General features: G+C 36.9%; 1 protein-coding gene across 6 annotated transcripts in view; it reads right to left on the reverse strand.

Moving 5' to 3' along the window:
- Positions 1-20,804, reverse strand: part of LRRC7 (leucine rich repeat containing 7) — a 530,144-nt gene that overhangs the window by 47,590 nt on the left and 461,750 nt on the right. For all 6 annotated transcript variants that reach the window (XR_004234230.1, XM_031968892.1, XM_031968890.1 and 3 more), the window contains one exon: positions 16,390-16,509. Coding sequence is in view for 5 of the 6 variants with exons in the window: in XM_031968892.1 (XP_031824752.1) it covers positions 16,390-16,509 (120 nt within the window). In the remaining variant the exon portion in view is untranslated. The remainder of the gene's footprint in view (positions 1-16,389; positions 16,510-20,804) is intronic.

Raw genomic sequence — 20,804 nt, forward strand, 5'->3', positions numbered from 1 at the left:
AATGTCATATCTTGACTGCTAATCCATGAGATCCAATTTGTATATAAAATCTGTATCTTCTCATGCTTTTAATTATGGGTATACATGCAGTACATATTTAATAGATGTTTATTTAACCATAATTCTGCATTGGGAAAGAGTGGTATCAGCCTCCTGAGTTATGAAGGCTTTATTTGACTGCTTTCATTGTGGATGCTACAGTTTGAACAAATGAAACAAGAAAAGTGATGGAAAAGCCAGGAGGACCTATCCAATTTCTTTCTGACCACTGCCCAGTTTTCTACCAAACACTTGCTTTATTGCTAGTTTTAAGATGTCTATTTCTCAGATGTCAGTTATGAAGATGACTTCTCTTCAAACCAAGGAGAAGGTAATGTTTGGTGATGATGTGTGCCTTCTGTGATTAGAAAGAAATGAATGGGGGAAATCTGGCTTCAGAGAAGGCCCCCTGGCAGCAGCTGGACTGCAGAGGCCAATGTGTGCCCAGCAATGTATGCCACGTAGTGTCAAGGTGAACACTAGTGATCCTTTTACACAGACAAAAAAGTGACTGCAAATTTCCGGTGAAGGTGAATCTAAAATAATTAAAATCAAAATGCCTCAAATCTGCATATTGCTATAAATTGTGTCAAGCATTTTGTATAGTATTTCACTTGAGCCCACCAATAATCCTGTGATAGAAGCACTAGAAATACTGTCAGCCCTATTTTACTGATGAGGAAAACATCATTCAGAAAGGCCAATAAAACTTTCTTGGGATATATTCAAAAATTTTACAGGGACAAAGTAATGTCCAGAGCAATATTTCTTGACTGATCAAAAGGTCACAATGTAGAAAATGTCTTTATGTGAGGTACAGCAGACAGGAAAGGCCTGATCTCTTATAACTGATGACCAATTCCCAAAATAATGGCTGCAAGGTTAAATTCAGATCAAGAGATATATTTTGGAGGAAAAGGAATATTAAAGATAAAACAAAAACAATCTCTACAGTGTTGATGTATAATTTGGATAAAGAACAAGAGAAAAGACATTTGGTCTGGTTCAAGGAAATTGGACAAAATAACTTTTTTTTTTTTTGAGTAGAAAACATTTTATTTATAATAATCTATGATATTTTTGTTTCCAGCTGCCTATAAGCAAAGTATCTATATCTATGGCTGAAATCGTCAGTATTCTTGGTATCCAAGAAAATAAGCATAGCAGTTTTGCAAGTGAACCTATATTGATAGGTTTCTTTGAAATCGATATCACTGTCCCTGGAGAGTTCGTCTCACAGAGACAAGTTGTCCATCAGGCTTATTTTGTAGAAAGTCTGAAGTGTCAGGAGACAATGGATGAACCACATAAGAATCATTTGTTGTGAAGTGGTTAGCTTTGCTTTCACCATTAAGTCTATTGAAAGGAATGGGATGCAAACTATATAGTTTATGTCAAAATAAGAGAGCTAAAAAAAATTTATGCAATCTCAGCATCACTGCATAGAAAGACTTCCAAAATGACTGATGACTTTGAAAATGAAAATGCTTACCTGGAGGTGTAAGTTCTAGGAAATGTTCTTTTAAAAAATCATTCTCATTAGTTTATCATCTTTAAAGGCTTTAGTGCCTTCTGTTATTTTGACGCAAAAAAAATTAAATGCAAGAAACTAAAAAGATAGTTCATATATTATTCACACATAATATATTAAAGGTAAAAAAAAAGATAAAAAATGTTTAAAAATCAATATCTGGACACACATATAATAAAATTATTATTGATTCACAACCAAGATGTCTACAGTGAACTGTGGTTGTAATTCAGATGGTTACTTGGGAATGTGCCCTCTGTGTGTCCTTGGCATAAAAGGAAATCTAAAAGATAACTGTTCCCTTAATAGCACTGTGTGCTTAATGAGCTCACTGAATATTTTATCTACTTCATTCTCAACCATGTTTTTATTTGAAATACTAAATTCTATACAGAGAAATAGAAAAGGAAAGATTGTAGTTTTCAAGAAGAAATTTTCAAGATTTCAAGAAAAAATAGAACCAAAAGTTATAGTCAGACATCAGAATAAAGTCAAGATATTATTTCTATAATCACAGATTTTGAGATTTGGAAGGGACCTCAGGAACCTTCTGGGCCAACTCATACATGAATGACAATCCTTATGGGAACATACGATAAGTCCAACCTCTGCTGTAAGACCTCCATGGAAAGGGCTCCATATAGCACACTTGTGCTCCCCTTTTATGGACTTCTCCAGTTCTATAACTTTGTTATTTTTGTAGTAATGGTCTTATCTGCTCTCTTCCATATCCTTATCTCTAAGTTTTGTTGGAAAGATCACTGACTCTAGAATTATACAAATGGTCAAATCCACCTCTTAGTGTCAGTGTGACTTTGGCCCTGTTACTTAAGCTTTTCAGGTCCCCATTTCTTGTCTATAAAGCATGAATTGCCTCTGAAGTCCTTCCTAGCACTATATATATGATCCTAATATTCTGAGATGCCATCATGAGATCTTGTGTATTTAAGATCCAGAAGAAACTTAAAAGAGAGAAATTCATCCAAATCCTTTATTTTGTGCACAGGGAGATAAGTCCAGGAAGCTCAAAAGAACATTTGACTGCTAAGAATGATCATTCTTTCTCCAGCCCTGCTCGCATGCAGGGAAATGAAAAGATGGTACAAGTTGCCCTTAGAGTCCCAAAAAGGAGTTTATGGAGCTAATTTCATAGTGTTCCCAACGGTAATAAAAATATCATTTCATCATCACCATCTCTCCTGGCTGTGTTTGTGAGGGATGTAAGGCTCTAGAAAGGAGACTGCAGCTTAGGAACAGACATCTCTTGCAGAAGCTTGGAAACCTTAAATTAAGTCAACATATATTTTTACGTGACTTCAGTGAGAAGGCAACAAAGCAGAGGATTATAAAAGGCACTTTGAAACAATATGACTTAGGCTGAAGAAGTAAAGAGGGCCAACCATTTAATAGATGAAGAACAGGAGGAGCACACAGCAGGTATACTTGAGCATGACTAAGGAGCCTGTTGATCTGGGAGAAAAGCAGATGAAATGAGTAATGCTCTAAAGGCAACCACATTTTGATGTGTTTTGAAGTCTATCCGGACTAGAGTTTGGATTTTATTTAGTGGTTAATGGATGACTCTCAAAGGATTTTGAACAATAAGGTGACATAATTGGGCGTGAAGTGTACAGGCCCGACATATAGGAGGATGTTCTGAAGTTGGGAGAGAATAGAAACAGATCTCTGGCAGAATTTGCTATTACAAACCAAGAAAGAGTCAGGTCACCATGACAGGCCCACAAAGCAAGACTTAAGTCCAGAGTTAAAGAGGGGGAAGGGAGACAGATGTTAAGAGACATTAGCTTTGAGATAAGGCTTCAGTCACTGGTCCCTCAGTGAATCCTGTGCATTCTTGCCTCCTTACCTTTGCTATTCCTTCTCCCCCAGCCCAGGATCCTTTCTTTCCTTACTCTTTCCCTCTCCTTCGTGGCTCCCCCAGAGTCAACTCCCAATTCTGCAAAAAAAGTCTTTGTTGCCCATTGATTGCTCCTCTTTTTTGTCCCCTAAAACACTTGTTACCTGTAATAAGTTGGAATGTACTGCTATACTTAATCAATGTAGAAAATACACATGATCAAGTGCTTAAAACTTGATCTACAAAACTGTGTCATTCACTGTTGGAAATTGTACATGAAATGGAAAATTATCGACAGTAATGGAAAGAACATTTAGATGAAAGCTAAAATTAGGACTTGGACTAGACAGAAACTTTTTTTTTCTTTTGAGGCAATTGGGGTTAAGTTAAGTCACTTGTCCAGGATCACACAGCCAGGAAGTGGCAAATGTCTGAGATCAGATTTGAACTCAGGTCCTCCTAACTTCAGGGCTGTTATTCAATCCACTGCTCCACACTTGATACTGGCAGACACAAATGAAAGCAGAGGCTCAACACATATTTGCTTTTTTCTTTAAGAACCTGGACCTAATAGGAGGAGTTAGATTGACAAATGCTTCAAGGAACATGATTTTTTCATTATGAAATGCCATGGACCACTATATTTTGGGATAGCTACATAGATTCTGTTTGAACATAGACTATTTGACTCTCAAGATGAAGTATTTATCTGTAAGTTTTTTTCCTATTTTCTTTTCAGAAGCCTTCCAAAAAGCAGAAAGCCCTAATGTCAATGGCTATGGTCATTTTAAGAGGCAGCAATGGTCATCTGTTTCAAAATAAACATTTCAAGTACTGCTGGGATAGTTTCACAGCCATCATTTGCCCCTATTTCTATCACTTGAGTGGTCTGAAAATGTTTTTTCCTTCTTTTTACTGAATATCTATTGGACAGCTATTCTGTAGACTTCTGTATTTGTTAAATAAAATAATTTATGATCAGTATAGAAATGGCCAATCCTTTAATTTTGTGAGGGTGAAATTTTTTGATGCTAGAGACAGATGTGTTGTTGCTGGAAAAATATATCCTCTGCAAAGTGGAGATGCAGGGTGGGATGTGTTTTATGATTTAACAAATACTATTGTAGAAGTAAGAAAATGTAATTCAAAAGTGACAGTAAAAACTAAACAACCTTTTAATTATTTGCCATTTTTATTTGGAGTTAGGGAATTTTGGGGGGTTGTCTCAGTACACTGTCCCATGTTTGGCCAGGGTGGATTAAAAAAATTCTTTCCAAAGCCTCCCTTGAAAGAAGGCTCCTAGGCCAGCCATGTCTTAATTTCCCATCAGATGCTTTCTTTTGGACTCTTATCTTTCCTCTGTTTTTCATCCTCCTTTTGTGTATTGCCTTCCCCCTTTAGAATATAAGTTCTTTGAAGGCAGGAATTGTTCTTTCCCTTATTTCTTAACACAGTGTCAGGAACATAGTAGGCACTTAAATACATATTTATTGACTGGCTAACTAGTCCTCCTAAGACTTCCAGTGATGGGAATTCACTGCTTCCAGAGTTGGTTCATTAAAATTTTGAACAACTTTAATGGTTGGAAAGTTTTTCTTTTACATTGAGCTTAAATCTGTCTACAGCTTCCAGGCATTTTTCTCATCTTGACCTTTGGGAGTAAGCAGAACAAGTCTAATCCCTTTTCTAACCAGATAGCTTTTTAAATCCTTGAAGGCAGCTATCATGCTCTTTTTATGCTTATCTCTTCCATGTGACCTATTTCAAGCTATAATTCATGCCTATTGAGGGAGTTTTAATTCTCATTGCATACAAAGTTTTCTATCTCTTAGGTCAATAATTCATGTCTTTGGGGACATTTTAATTCTATTTGGATATAATCAGTCTTATTTACCTAATATAAATGTACTCTAGGGCAGATCAAGACAAGTACAATAGGAAGCCACTGTGCCATTCAGGACAATCAACCACGATTTTCATCCTGTTCAATTCAAAGAGTGGACAAAGGCTTTTGGTGACTGCCTAAGTGTAATGTCACTCATTCTTCTGATGCCTAACCCCTTTCTCTATTAGTCTTTTGTACTTTATTTTTAAGTATAGTTTATCACTAAAATTGTATTTTTTTTTCAAGGAGGTCAGTAACAGATTTTTTTTTTTCATTTAACTTGTAATTTTGCTGTAATCCAGCTAGGAAATCATTTGAAATCACTAATACTCTATTGTGGGAACAAGCAAAGTAGTAATTTAGGAGAGACACAGATAAGGGAAGAAGAATTAGAAGGCATCTCAATAGGGAATTAAATGCAGACTCTACTTATCATCTGCAAGGTCCTCCTTTTCCATTAAAGCCAAGAGTGTAATCACGAATGTCAGATTGCAGAGAGGTCAAGAAAGAAGGCTTGAGGAAAGGTCAAATGATGTAGAACCAGTAACCGTAACCGAGAAGAAAAAGGAAAGTAAATGGAGGTGACAATTGTAGATGGCTCCCTCAAGGAGGGAATGAAGATATAGGATACTAGCTAGCAGGGAATAGAAGAAGCAAGTGAGGGTCCCCCCTCCCGCCCCCATGCAATTGGGCTCAAGTGATTTGCCCAGGGTCACACAGCTAGGAAGTGTTAAGTGTCTGAGGCCATATTTGAACTCAAGTCCTCCTAACTTCAGGGCTGGTGCTCCATCCACTGTAGCACCTAGCTGCCCCCTAACCGAAAGTTTTTTGGAGGATAAGAGAGACATGGGCATTTTTGTAGGCAAAAAACAGCCAATAAACAACATGAAATTGAAAGTTTGTAGGAAAGGGGGAATGGGAAAGAGGGAAGTTTGCTGGAGATGATGTCATGGATTGTGCTCATGTGTTTATGTAGAGGTATTTGCCTTAGCAAGGAGAAGGGGCCACCTTTTCATGTGAAACAGGGATGGAAGAAATGATAGTCATCAGGTACCTAAGTGATATGAGATGAGGAAGAAGAGAGATCGTTTGGTAAATGGCCTTGATTTTTTCAGTGAAATGGGAGGTAAGCTTCTCAGCTGAGAGAATGGGAGAAGGGATGGGAGGTTTGAAGAGGAATGAAAAAGTTTGGAAATGATGCCGTGGTGAGTTGGAAAGTGAATCAATTAGAGTGATGTAAAAGGATTGACTTGTCATAGTGAGGGCCCAGATGAGATTACATAATTGGCCTCTGTCAGTGCAGTCTTAATATTCTCTCCAGCTTCATTTAGCAGCTTGTCAAGAGAAGTGAGGTCAAAGGATAGTAGGAGTAACCCAGGGCTGGGTTTTGGGAAAACAAGATTTTTGCTATGATACTGAGCAAGAGATGCAACGGAGGAAGACAGCATAGAGGTGAGGTTGCCAATGTAGCAACCTGGAAAAGAACTGAAAGGTGAAGCGATTGAAAGCTGTAAGGATGAAAAATAGAGCTTGTGATTGGAAAACAGAAATGGGAGGCAGTATTATAACAGATCATGGTGAGATAAAGGAATTTCAGAGTTCATGAAAATGGATGTGGAACACTTGTGATGGGAAGATCAAATCTTCTGTGTCTAACTGTGGTGCAGTGGAATGGTAAGTCAGGTGAAATGGGTAAGTTGAGGAATTTGGAGGTTAGGGTATTTGAGTGAATAGTATTATGTATATTAAAGTCCCCCTAGTCTGAATGCAGGAGTTGGGGAACAAAGAAATATTTCTTGAGAAAGGAAGGGTAGGTAGAAAATAGCCACTAGAATCTCGATTGTATGGCAAATGTGGATTGAATGAACTTCAGAAAAGAGGTCACTTAGTGATGGTGGTGGAGAGAAATTCTGGAAGTAGTGATTGGGGGTAAAGTGGTTTACAGCTCATCCAGCACAAGTACTATAGTGGATAGTTAGGGAAGCTGTATTATCAGGAGGGAGCCAGGTCTCCATCACTGTTAGAAGACAGAAGAAGGAATGAGAAAGGAAAAGGTTTAAGATGAAAGGCAATTTGTTATCTATGGGCAGTAGCAGCAATTTTTGTTCTCTACCATTTCTAATTTTCAAAAATTTGCTTAAATATTTCAGCATTAAATGATTTTAATTATAGTCATAGTTTTATTTGGGCAGTCTTGGTCTTTCCCCCCTTCATAAAATCTATTCTATTCTTTTTTTGCAACACAGACATAATCTGACTGCACACAGATAGCAAACAGACATTACATGTTATCAAAGGGATGAATCACTGGAAATTATATACAAGATAAAAATATAAAAGTTCTATCATAAAACTAGGGCTTCCACTAAGTCAAATTAACATAATTTTCTTAGTTCACTTATCAGTGAACATTAACTTTTCAAATTACTTAACAAAAAAATTTAAACTTTAAATGTTTATTCTCAAATTTATCGCACACTTTAAGATATTGCATAGACACATGTCTACTTGTGGGCTGGAATAGTTAGAAGATATCCATCCATTGAGTCAGTAGTACGTTGACACCAGTAGTAGAGAATCAACCCATACTTTGCTGCATCTCAATTGTGGGGACTGAATTGAGTGCACAATTATCTGCAAACAAAAAAATCCCGCACCAACATTCTCTCCACTTTAGTTTTGCCTGCTGCCTTTTCAGGTTGAAGAATTTGTCATTAGTATAGCTGACTGATATCATGTTTGTCCTCATTGAAGGACCTCATGGCTGAAAACATCATGCTAAAAAACAGGGAAACAATCCCAGCCTTGTTTCACTCCAGTGGTGACTAGGACAGCTTGAGAGCACTGCCCATTGTCCAAAACCTGAGCAATTGTGCCATCATGAAACTGACACACTGTACTGATGAACTTCTCTGGGCAACCAAATTTTAACATAATTTTCCATAAGCCCTCCCAACTGACAGTATCAAAGGCCTTGGTTGGGTCTACAAATGTTATATCCAGACCTCTGTTCTTCTCTTGGCATTTCTTCTGAAGTTGTTGGGCAGTAAACACCATATTGACTGCTCCTTGGCCCCTTCTAAAGCCACATTGACTTTCAGGTAGATGACCTTTCAGGTGTAGGATGAGCCTATTAAGGATGACTCTGGCAAGAATCTTGCCAGCAATGATGGAGAGACCCTCTTCTGTGAATGTCACAGGACAATCTATTCCCTTTATCTTTATAAAGATGGACAATGGAGGCATCCTTGATTTCCTGGGGCATAGTCTTCTCTTTGCATATGATCTAGAAATTTTCAATCAGCTTTTGTTTAAACAATGAACTCCTATCTTGTAAATCTCAGCAGGAATACAATCAGTACCACATAAAAGTAGTCTAATGGCATTCACAACCTCTTCTTAGTTGGAGCTTTAACTAAGGGAGTGATTGATTTTAACCCGAGATAAACAGTTAATAGCTTCAGCATTGATTGATAATGATCTGTTGAGAACACTGTGGAAGTATTCAGCTTATTTCTTTCAGATCATGTCCTCAGAAGTAATAAATGTAGCTCCATCAGCACCGAGGAGTTGAGATGTACTATAGATCTTTGGCCCAAATATAACTTTCAGTGCATCATAAAAGTGCTTTGGATTGTTACTATCAGTATAAAACTGAATTTCATCTGCCTTTTTATTGAGTCAAGAATGCTGCATATATCTAAATTTTGCATGTATTTTACTTTTGGTGGAATTGAATTCTATCTTCTTAGAGATGGGTGAACCATCCTGCTGGTACACCCTGTGGTGTTCTCATTTTTCATTTAGCAGTTTCTGAATTTTCCTATCATTTTCATCAAACTGATCTTGATGGTTGTGAGTGTTCTGATCCAGATGAGCAAAAGCAGTTCTGTACACCAAATCTCTGAAAGTAGTCAACTGCTTTTTTGCTCCACTGTTGCCAGCTGTACGTTGGCTTATCTTACCCTCCAAGTTATCAACAAACAGTTCTCTCTCAGAGAAGTGTTCTTATCTGTTGACATTAATTCTTCTGATGCCTTTTTGCCTCAGTGCCACTGCTTTTAATGAATGTCAATTTTCAGGTTGGAGGGGATAAGTCTATGATCAGTCCAGCACTCTGCACCACCCATTGATGTTGTCACTGTCACATGCCGTCTGTCTCTTCTCCTTACAAGTACATGGTTTATTAAAGGCCAACATTTGCTGGGAGGGGGAATCCATGAAGTGTTATTGTGTTTAGGTAAATGGAATACAATGTTAATGACAAGAATGTAGAATGCTAATTGTTAGCAATTAACATCAAGAAAACACAAGGCCTCTGTCAACCAGCACCACACCATCCATATGTGGAATCATTGATTACAGCAAATGAAGACATTTTGAGTGCTCTGGATCAGTTTACTTACCTTAGCAGGATACTTTCTAGGAATGTACAAACTGATAATGAACTTGACACATGTATTGTCAGAGCTAGCTCAGTGTTTGGGAAGCTCTGAAGAAAAGTTGGGAGAGGAGAGGTATTAGACTGACTACCAAACTGGAAGTCTACTGAGCCATTGTGCTGATCTCATTGTTGTATGCCTGTGAAACCTGGACAGTATACCAGCACCATGCCAGGAGATGGAATCACTTCCATCTGAATTATCTTAGGAAATTCTGAATATCACCTGGCAGGATAAAATGCCAGACACTGAGATCTTTTCTTGAACTAAACTGCTAAGCATTCAAATTTTACTGAAGAGAACACAATTCCGTTGGGTTGGCTACATTGTTCTCATGTCAAATGTTTGCTTGCCAAAAAGACTATTTTATGGAGAATTCACACAGGGCAAGATGGTCAGAAAAAGTGATACAAGGATACTCTCAAAGTCTCTCTTAAGAACTTTAGAATTGATTAAATGACATGGGAGACACTGGCCTAGGACCTCCCAGTATGGTGTATCCTCATCAGAGAAGATGCTATTCTCTATAACTGAATTAGTTCAGAAGAAACAGCTCCCAAAGCAACATAAAGGAAAGTCAACATGATGTTAATGGTCTTCAGGTCATTCTGGTACTGTATCGACTGAGAGCTTATCATCAGTTACGGCACTGTGCCTAATGGCATGGATCCCAGTACTTCCAGGAAGAACTCTTGTTTGAACTTTAACTTTTCCATTAATTCTTCACCAGAGCTACGAATGGGATGGAAATGGGAATGGGGAAAACATACCCGTCTTCTTTAGGTCTCTCAGTATCACTGGAGTAAAAGAACAATATTGATATATTCTGTTTCTATGGTTTGTGATCTATACCTTTTCCCAGTGACTTAGCTCTTTGATGTCAATTTTTATGCTTTTCTTTGTCCATGAGGCAGTAGTATATTTAGGCTTTTTGGGTGACCTGAAGATTTGATTCTTGGGAGACTGTGATATTCCATGACCTATAGCCATGTAGTCTTACCAGAAAGATTCTACTTTTAAAGAGGTGAACTTTCATATCAGAGAGAAACTTGGAGTCACTGAAAATTCTATATAATTTCAAAAATAAAATGCAGTTTGCTTTCTTCTTTCTGTTCAGTTCTGAAACTGTCTAAAGTGTACATACTAATGGATCAGTTCAATAGTCTGCATGACTACTATTTTTTATTCATTTACTTTCATCTGAGAATTATTAGATTGAACTGTTAAAAGATCTGGAAGTTTTTTTAAGTGATTTTGATGATGTTCAATTAAGATAAAAATGCTATCAAGATCAGCTATTATACTAGTGATAAATTATTTAACTTGAAAAGATTACAAGCCAAGGCTAAAGTAGAGGGAAAGATGGAACATGAATTTTTGTTTGCAGATTTCTGTGCACTTAATGCAGCCTCTGAGGTCAAGATGCAATAAAGTATAGATAGATTCTCTGCTGCTTGTGCTAATTTTGACCAAACAATTAACACCAGGAAAACACAGGTGCTCCGTCAGTTAGCACCACACCGTCTGTACTTGGAACCAATGGAGAACCATTGAATGCTGTAGCTAAGTTCACTTACTTTGACAGTATACACTCTGGGGATGTACACATGGATGACAAGGTGAATGCATACATTGCCAGGTTTAGTGTTGAGAGGTCCAAAGGAAAGTGTGGAAGAGAAGTATTAGACTATCTAACAAACTGAAGGTCCACACAGCCATTGTACTGACCTCATTGTTGTGAAACCTGGACAGTCTACCTGCATTTGAATTATCTTAGAAAAATTCTGAAGATCACCTGGCAGGATAAGATGCTAGACATGGAGGTTTTTGACCAAACTGCCAAGAATACAAACTTTACTGCATAGAATGCAATTCTGATGGCATTGCCACGTTGGTTGAATGCCAAATGTATTTTTGCCTAACGACTATTTTACGTAGAATTCACACAGAGCAAGTGCTCACATAGAGATCAGGAGCAGTAGTGACACTCTTAGGGTCTCTCTGAAGAATTGTTGCATGACATGAGAGGCGATGGCAAAGGATCACCCAGCATTGTATATCTGTATCCAAGAAGGCTCCATGATCTACAATTAAAGCAGAATTACAGCAGCTCAAAAGAAATGTGAGATGTACATAGTTAGAGACATCTCCACTGCAAATATCAAGTAGACTTGATGGGTACCCAACCTGTGGTAGAGCCTTCTGAGCTTCCATTGGTCTGATCCGCCATGGTCAGACTCATTGTGCTTTGATTCCAGCACTGTGATGTCATTTTGGTCCTCTTTGGGAATAAAGAACAATGACCAATCACCACTTTATGAGAGCTTCATGTCATCGTCATTATAAAACAAGTCAAAGTTGTTAAGGACCATGCCTAAGCATGAAGGGGGAGGTCAGTTCTCCAGAAAGCCCCCACAGCTGGGAATTATAACTCTCCTGAAGGAATTGCAAAGCAGTCTTTACTGATGCAGATGTTGCTTGTGAATTGGGAATGAAATAATCGGGTGCAACCTGACAGTGGCTGCTGGGTGTTAGGAGAGCCACCTGCAGGGGATCTAACTCTGACCAGCAGAATGGATTCCTTCATGTAAGAGGATGATAACAATACAAGAAGACTGAGAGCCAGACAGTGAAGGATTAAAGTGACCAGCAAAGGATCTTATATTTGATCCTTGAGATAATAGGGAGTTGCTGAAACTTCTTGAGCAGGGTAGTGTCATGACTAAAAATATCACAACTGAGCTCATGTGGAGGACAAATTAGTAAAGTGATGTTAAAGACAAGGAGACCATTTAGGCTCTTGCCTAATTGCCTAATATTGTACAGGCAAAAAAGGTGAAGAAGGTTACAATACAAGAACCTGGTAGCTTGCCTGGGTGCAAGAGATGCTGCATTGGAGGATCAAGAAGGCTTGGTAAGTAACTGGATATGAAAATGAGGCTGAGGGAAGAGGCAAGATGAATGAAAGTCATGAATGACTGACTGGAAGGATAGTAGACTTAAGAGGAAACAGGATATTAGAAGGAGGTTTGATTTGTAGGAAAAGAAAGAGTATTCTGTTTCATATGTGGTGAATTTGAGGAGGCTGTGGGAAATTGTGGTGGAGATGTCCACCAGGTGTTTGGTTATATAGGTGTGGAGCTCAGGAGAGAGATGACAACTTAGATCTGGGGTTCATCCATATAGAAATGGGGAAGAAAAGGGAACAAAGATGCTGTACTAACAACTTTATGAATGCTGTCTCAAGAGAGGCATTGTTAAGGGGTAGCTAAATGGTACAGTGGATAGAGTACTGGCTCTGGAGCCAGGAGAACCTGAGTTCAAATCTGGCCTCAGACATTTAGCACATAGTAACTGTGTGATTCTGGATAAATCATTTAACCCTGATTACCTTGCCAAAAAGGGGGGTGTTTTTATAATTCCCCATTTTACAGATGATGAAACTGAGGCAGACAGTCAAGTGACTTGCCCATGATCATAGAGTTAATAAAGGTGGGTTTGAACAATGTCTTCCTGACTCCAGGACTCTGGGCACCATGACACAGGTAGCTACAATAAAGATAATAATGATTGACTCTGCTTGCTAAAAGAGGACCAAGGACAGAGTTCTAGGTTATCTACCCTGAATAAGTGGCACTATGGCTTATATAGCAAAGGAGCACAGGATTTTAGGCTGGATGGTAGCACACCAAATTCATCTAATTCAACCCCTCATTTTACAGAGAAGAAAGGGGAGGCTCAAAGAAGTGACTTTTTCAAAATTACATAGGTAGTATCAGAGACAGAATTTGAACTTAGATCTTCCTAATTTGTACCTCCTTCCTTCAACTCAGTATACCAGGACACATGACAAAAGACGTCTTAGTAACTGGAGAGGGTTTCCTAGAGATGCAATGTGCTCTGTGGAGATCCAGGTTTCCCTCCTAAAAGATGACAGGAGTAAGAAAGGAAAGGTCATATATGAAGAGTGGTATGTTAACTGAATGTGACCCTTTAGGGAACAATAGGAGAAGGGGGCAGAGTTAGATAGAAATTTGGGATGCAGCAGGAGGAAGTGGATGAAGAGGAAGAAGAGGTGGGTCAATGGAGTCCTAAAAGCCTCCTTCAGTTCTACATCATGGATTTGGAGAAAGCTTCCTAACTATTCTTAACCTATGGTTATCACCACATTCAATCATTTAGAAAATATTTATTTAACAGTCAGAATGAGAAGAGTGACTCAGATTTATTTGAAAGGGATCTAATCTTGGCTCCATTTTTAATGATGATTCTGAGACAAACAATCTGGGTCTCAGTTTTCCCATTTCCAAGAAGCATCAACTAAACAAGCCAAATTTAGGTTATAGATTTAGATTATATAGATCATTTATAGAAATTAATTAAATTTAAAAATAAATACATTAAACAGAATAATTATTGGGATTTAAGCTGAGAAGTCAATTTTATGGTCAACTTTTAATAGCCACAAAACACATGGTGATGGTAAAACTGGGTTTGGAAAGAATTCTCATCTTTCTATAGTTACATCTTCTACATTTCTATATCTATTTGATAGCAATAGAATAGAAAAAGGCCAATGGAAGAATGAACATAATTTAAATGACAAAAGATAAAATAATTAAAAGTGGGTCTTTAGACGAGTAGATCTAATATACCTGAACGTGAGCTGGAAATATACTATTAGAAAAAAGAGTAGACATTGTCTTTCTGTGATGTTTTCCCTCTGAATAGATCAACTTTGTGAAACCTCTCTCTACTGCTTTGGGAAAAAGTAGAAATTTTATATATGGAGAAAATGAATCCAGATAGACCTTAAATTCATTTCAGAAATGAATCCTTTAAAAATATTAAAGTGAGGCAATCTTCTCAGTGGTTGGTTGGCTGTTGGTAAAGAACCAAAAATGACATTACTATGTTACAGTAAAGTTACAAGGCGTCTAACTGTAGACCAATTCTTACTCTGAATGCTCTACCACATGTCAAGAACAAATAATCCATATGAACATTTGGGGTGGATTCTCTACCTTTGTGTACCTTGGGTTTCTTCTGAGCTAATTCAACTCTGTTTTCTTCATGGAGCACGACACCTTTTCTGATGAGGGTATGCTGCAGGATCCATATCAGTGTTTCCCATGTCATGCAATCAGTCCTAAAGTTCTTAAGGGAGATCTTGAGAGTGTCCTCATTTTGTTTTGTTTTTTTTCTGACTGATATGTGAGTATTTTTTTAGTGTGAGTTCTCTATAAAATAATCTTTTTGGAAGGCATACATTTATTGTTCAAACAATGTGGCCAGCCCAATGAGTTGTGCTCTCTGCAGCAGAGTCGGAATGCTTGGCAGTTTAGTCTGAGAAAGGACTTCAGGTTTGAGCCCCTATCCTGTCAGCTGACCTTCAGAATCTTTCTAAGACAATTCAAATGGAAGCCATGGTACAATAGGTTGACCTCTTTAAAAATAATGCCCCAAATATGACAATATTTATATTTCTCTCATGATAATTTTACTTATCATGTTTAATAAAATTTGGAATGTTTCATCCAAGGCAAGACCAGCCTTATATTATTATTTGGGATTCATGGGTTATTTTGCAAATTTCAAGTAGAGGGTAGAATGAGATGATCAAGGAGTCTCACTTTGGATTATCTTTACAAGTGTATCATTGAGCCTATTATTTTATTTATATTAACAAAACTGGATCAACTAAAATATGATATTTGATGATTGATGATGATGATGACTAGAGTTGCTCCTTCTACCATTGCTATCCACTTTAATGCTTGTGGAATAATGACCCTCTTAAGTGGGTGATGACAATATATTCATGCCTGTCTTATAGATGAACAAACTAAAGAACAGGGGCCTTTTCTGCAGATACACAGAAAGAGAAGGTTGTAGCTAACACTGTTAACTCGTTAACACTTGTGACTCGAGGTACAGCACTCCTGAACACAACCCAATCTAATAATACATTCAATAGATGTTATTGTGAAGGCAATGAATTTTAAACTTGCTCTGATAATTCTGGCCATCTAATGTGTTTCAATTTTCCCACCGCTCCTTGCAAGTGAGTGTGGGATGGGAAGTCTATGAAATATCTTCTAAGTGTCTGATGGCGTTGCCTAAGGAGTGGTCTTGAGTGGTAATCGGTACCCTCTAGCTCAAAAGCCCACCTGAGCTCTACCAACACTATTCACATCACAAACCATCACAACTATGGATCTGGGCTGAGACCAAAGTGCCTGGTTCTCATCAGTGCTGCCATCTCTTTTTGGAGATGGGCACTTCAGACAAATGATTGGGTGACCATCACAAGGCAACTGGCCCCAGACAGTTGGAGGCTGATATAGGATGCTCAAGCATATATACTTTTAAGCTTCTAGGTGTATACCTGGGCTTGGTGGTATATATTCACAAGTTGAGTTTTACAGGGAAGATGTGAAGTATTAATAAAGAAAACTCATTATTAATACAGAAAGTTTTGCATCAAAATTCAAAAAAAAGGATTTCAGTATATCGCAATTCCTTTTGTTGGGTAATAGCAACAGACGTGATATCGAGGCACAAAGTACAGACCAGACATTACAATGAATCATACAAGGATCCAGGGTGTCAGTTATCAATTTGAATAGATTACCTTTTTAGTAATCGTGTCCGGAGGTACATCCCGCCTCCCAAGTGGATAGGGGTTCCACTGGCCACTGGGAGATACATCTTCTTGTCCATTGTCTAGAATGTTGCTTTGCTGGGACGGGGTCTATTGTAAAAATGGTATGGCAATCTTAATTGATGTAACAGAAATTTAAATACCTTTTTGAAATGAATGCCTAATTATTATGGCAAAATTAATTTTTGCTAAATTGCAGAACAATATTTAACCTGAATTTGAAATATTATTATATTCTATTTACTGATTAAGGAATGTAAAATGGCTGCCTTTTGGTGGCAGTGTTGAATACACATTTCAATTAAACCACCAATTTAAGCTGTTTCCTGAACATTTTTTGGAAAAATTCTAAATTATTTATAGTAGACAAAATAAAAAAGAACCTAATTAAAAAAATCATACTTTAGAAAACATTGAAAAATTAGCTTGTCTTTTTAGGATTTTTTCTATTACTAACAGTAGAAATAAAAACTTTTATGTTACATATCAGAAATCTTACCATAATCCATGAACTCCAAGCAGCTAACCTATGATATACAATGTAAGGCTGGGCCAGGACGAAGGCCATAGGACCTCTAGGCTCCTATTTTGTACCATATTGAGAGGATATCAATACTAAGCCTGAGCAATCTTGGGACACTGTCCATGCTTCAAATAGGAGATTAAAATCATCTTCAAGAATGTAATAAAAATGTTATGCTATGGAAAACAGGCAAAACTGGTCATAAAAATTGATTGAACACAAAGATATTTAGTTGATTTGCATCAATAACATCATGTATTTTGTTAAAGCTTCAATATTCCATAATTCTTTTCTTCTCATCTAATCCTTTGTTATAATGATACCTAATGATTTTTCAGTGAGAACTGCAATGATCTCACTCCTGCCATCCCACTTTCCTCTCAGTCAGGTCTATATATGTTTCTGAAATCCAGGTCCAGAAGGAATGGAACTGGCAGCTTTACCCAAAACTAATTATAGTCTGTGCTCAAATCTGAGAAATGGCTCTAGAAGAAACTCTTGGAAAGAGAATTTCCCTCCTTCTCCCTCGTACAATTAGATGCAATGAATTATCCTTTCTATTTTGTCTCTGTCTCTGTCACTCTCTCCTCTCCCTCAACCCTGCAACTGAATAACCTGTGTAGAGATCAACCAGTTAGTAAACTCCTTCTAGCCATGCTGACTTTTGTGTAGTTTCTGGTGTTAAAGAGTCACCTGGCTCATCAAGAAGTCAAGTAGCTTGAGTCCAGGTTTCCCTGACTCCCAGAGCAGTTTTCTAGCTACTAAACAAATCCTTGACCTAATGTACTTCTAAAAGGGTGATAATCAGTTAGCTGTTAATTTTACTGATGTATATTTGAAATGTGAATAGTTCTCATTGTTGTTCCAATTCTGAGTAATTTCTATGACACTGATAAATAATATTCTGTCCACATGCATTTTGCCTCAAATATATTTGCCCATTTGTTATACCAGTGAAATTAACACATAAATAGTAATGAAGCAATTTGTAAGTAACCATTTGTAAGTAATTAGGGACTTAATAGGGAATGAAAAAAGAGTCTAGTTTTTCCATTTATGCTTTTCCCATATTCCCTATATGTATGCCCTGAGCATATACTCCTGTGATAAGTATATCTAAAGTTATTTTTTAAATTCACAAGTAGATTTAATAAAAGAAAGGAAGTGAAAGAATACTTTGTTAAGCCATTATTTATATTTAGTTTGCTTGAAAAAAATCATGTTCTCTCAATTACATTTTTACTTCAAGAATAATACCCAACTATTTATTCATTGCTCAGCAGTACTTGTTTCCCATAATTTCTGTTTTTAGAGTGCTTTTCATATGGTACTTGTATATGGCTGCCAAATGCACCTTGTATTCTCTAAGTAATCACTCAGAAGTTGGAACCAAGCAGTTAAAATACAAGGTATCCCAAATGTCTTGGCATGAAATTTTAAAACAGCATGAAAACTTTTGGAACTTATTATACAATGGACAAATTTAATCACTGTAAGTCAAAACTTTGTTCTTCAATTGTGCATATTCTTTTTGTTTTGTTCTACATCTATAAAATATAGATAATGTACATTATTTTGGTGAGGTGGTAAAAAGTAGCATCTTATAAAACTGCCTAAATAAAGTACCTTTCCTTTCTGATCCTCTCACTTTGGGTGGGCTGCCTTTTTCCTTATAATTCCTGGGCTACTCATGTTCCTACTTTGCATTGACATTGCTTCTATAGGTGGGGAAGACAATTATCACGTAATATAAAAATCCTTTAAAAATGAATGACTAACGAGGAAACATTCTCAAGCCGTGATAATCCAGACCTTTTACTGATTTATAAATTGCTCAGGTCCTATTTTTTCTCCAATTAGAATAACATTTAATGTGTATTCCCCTCTATTGTTTGGATTGAGTGAGAAAAGTCAGCACGTTTTAAAGATACTTTGTTGAATACCAAAATTAAAATTCTCTGAAAGAAAGGTCTTTTATCTGAACCAAGAGGGTGGCTGCATTTTTGTAAGGGAGTCAGGTTCATTGTAGATTTTCAAGAAAAGCCAAATCAAGCCCCAACAAAATAGAAAATGTTATTGTTTGTGTGCGAGAGAAGGGAGAACTAACTCTAAGAAACTCATTTGCCAAAATGGGAATGGCTACTTTTGAAAGGCAAACATTTGACCCAAGCTTCCTGAATTGGATTGAAATGGAAGTGGCCATTTTAAGATTGACTAGAAAGCCAGAAGGAACATTTCAAAATGCACATTAGCCAATAGACTTGAGAAGTCTGAACTGCCTTTGTACATTGGTGCTTGGAGGGAATGCATAAAGCCAGGCAGAGATGGTGTGTGCAATTGTACTGTAATACTCTGTAGCCAATATTTTATGTGCATGTCTAAAATGAAAAGATTTTTTTTTCCACAACTGAATTAAATCAATGCAGTATGAAAAAAGACATGATCAAATGTATCAAAAGCAATTTTAAGTATGGAAAAAAAACTTTTCATTTCAAATTAATTTAGAGATGGTTAATTTAATTTTTTGGAGGGATTTTCTGAATTATGGACAATTTGATAAGAATGCATTATTTTAGAGTCCAGGATTTATAGCATTTCTTTCAACAAATACTGGAATATTAGTTGGAATGGGCACCTTGAATACTACCAGATGTTGCCTAATGGTCATGAAGATAGCTGACTGAATCATGGTAAACATCCAACTCTGAAATCTTATAGTTGTCTTAACTTTGTAATTTTTTCATGATCAGCAAAGAGGCAACTTTGTGTCTAGTTTCTAAATGATCACAAAACACAAATTTGAATTTCTCATCTATTCCCTAAACTGGACAAAGTTAGCATTTCATTCGTAATGGAAAGAGTTCCCTCTACTGTCTCCCTCACTGCAACAACCTTAATGTCTGTTTATCTCTAGATAATGAGGATTTAATCTCACATACATACATACATACATATATATATGTATATATGTGTGTGTGTGTGTGTGTGTATACACACACACTAAATGCCATTTTTTATAATTTCATGAAAGATAGGGAATCAATAATAAATTGAGTAAAATCTATATAGAGTCTATCTATGAATTTCCCTTATACATTTGTAATCTACAGTATGTAGATTAATCCCACTAAAACTTTTCAATAGATATTGTTTGCATGGATCCAATTAGATTTTTCAAACATTTATAATTATTTTAATCATCAGTATTGCAGTGTTCTTATGCAGAAGAAGATGAATACATTGTTATCTAATAAAGGTCAGTGAAGAATTTTGACACATGCAAGATGTGTAACCAAAACTGAATGATTGTTTCATTTTCATTCCCATATATATACTGTATAAATAGTGTAGCAAGTGCACAAAATAGATCGATCCTAATTCATAAATAGCTTTTCACAAGGTAATAACTCATTTTGCTTTATAATTAAATGTACTTTTTGGAGAAATTTGGGAAAATATATCAAAGGAAAATTTAAGATCTTTGAAAATGTTTACAAGTTTTGTTAGGATTGTTAGGATTGGGGTTAAACTACTTTTTATTTGTGATTAAGATACATTGGGAACTGTTAAACATACTATTTGCAAACTCAGTGAAGTAGAGATTGATAGCATTTGATTCAGATATGGAGCCATTTTTACAAAACAAGACAGAGGTCTTTAAAATCCAGTGGTAAACTGAATTCCCCAGTGTGTGCTTGAGACACTGAAAGCTGCAGTCTTGTTTGGAGAGGCTTTCCACACCCTACTCATTGCAGTTAGCTCATGGTCATTCAGAGAGTGCACAGAATTGCCCCTGAATGTGAATGAATCCACAGGGACTCCGAATGTCCTTAAAGTGACCTGATTAAGAAGATGAACTCTG

The sequence above is a fragment of the Sarcophilus harrisii genome, chromosome 4 (genome assembly GCF_902635505.1).
Source record: "Sarcophilus harrisii chromosome 4, mSarHar1.11, whole genome shotgun sequence".
Lineage (NCBI taxonomy): Eukaryota > Metazoa > Chordata > Mammalia > Dasyuromorphia > Dasyuridae > Sarcophilus > Sarcophilus harrisii.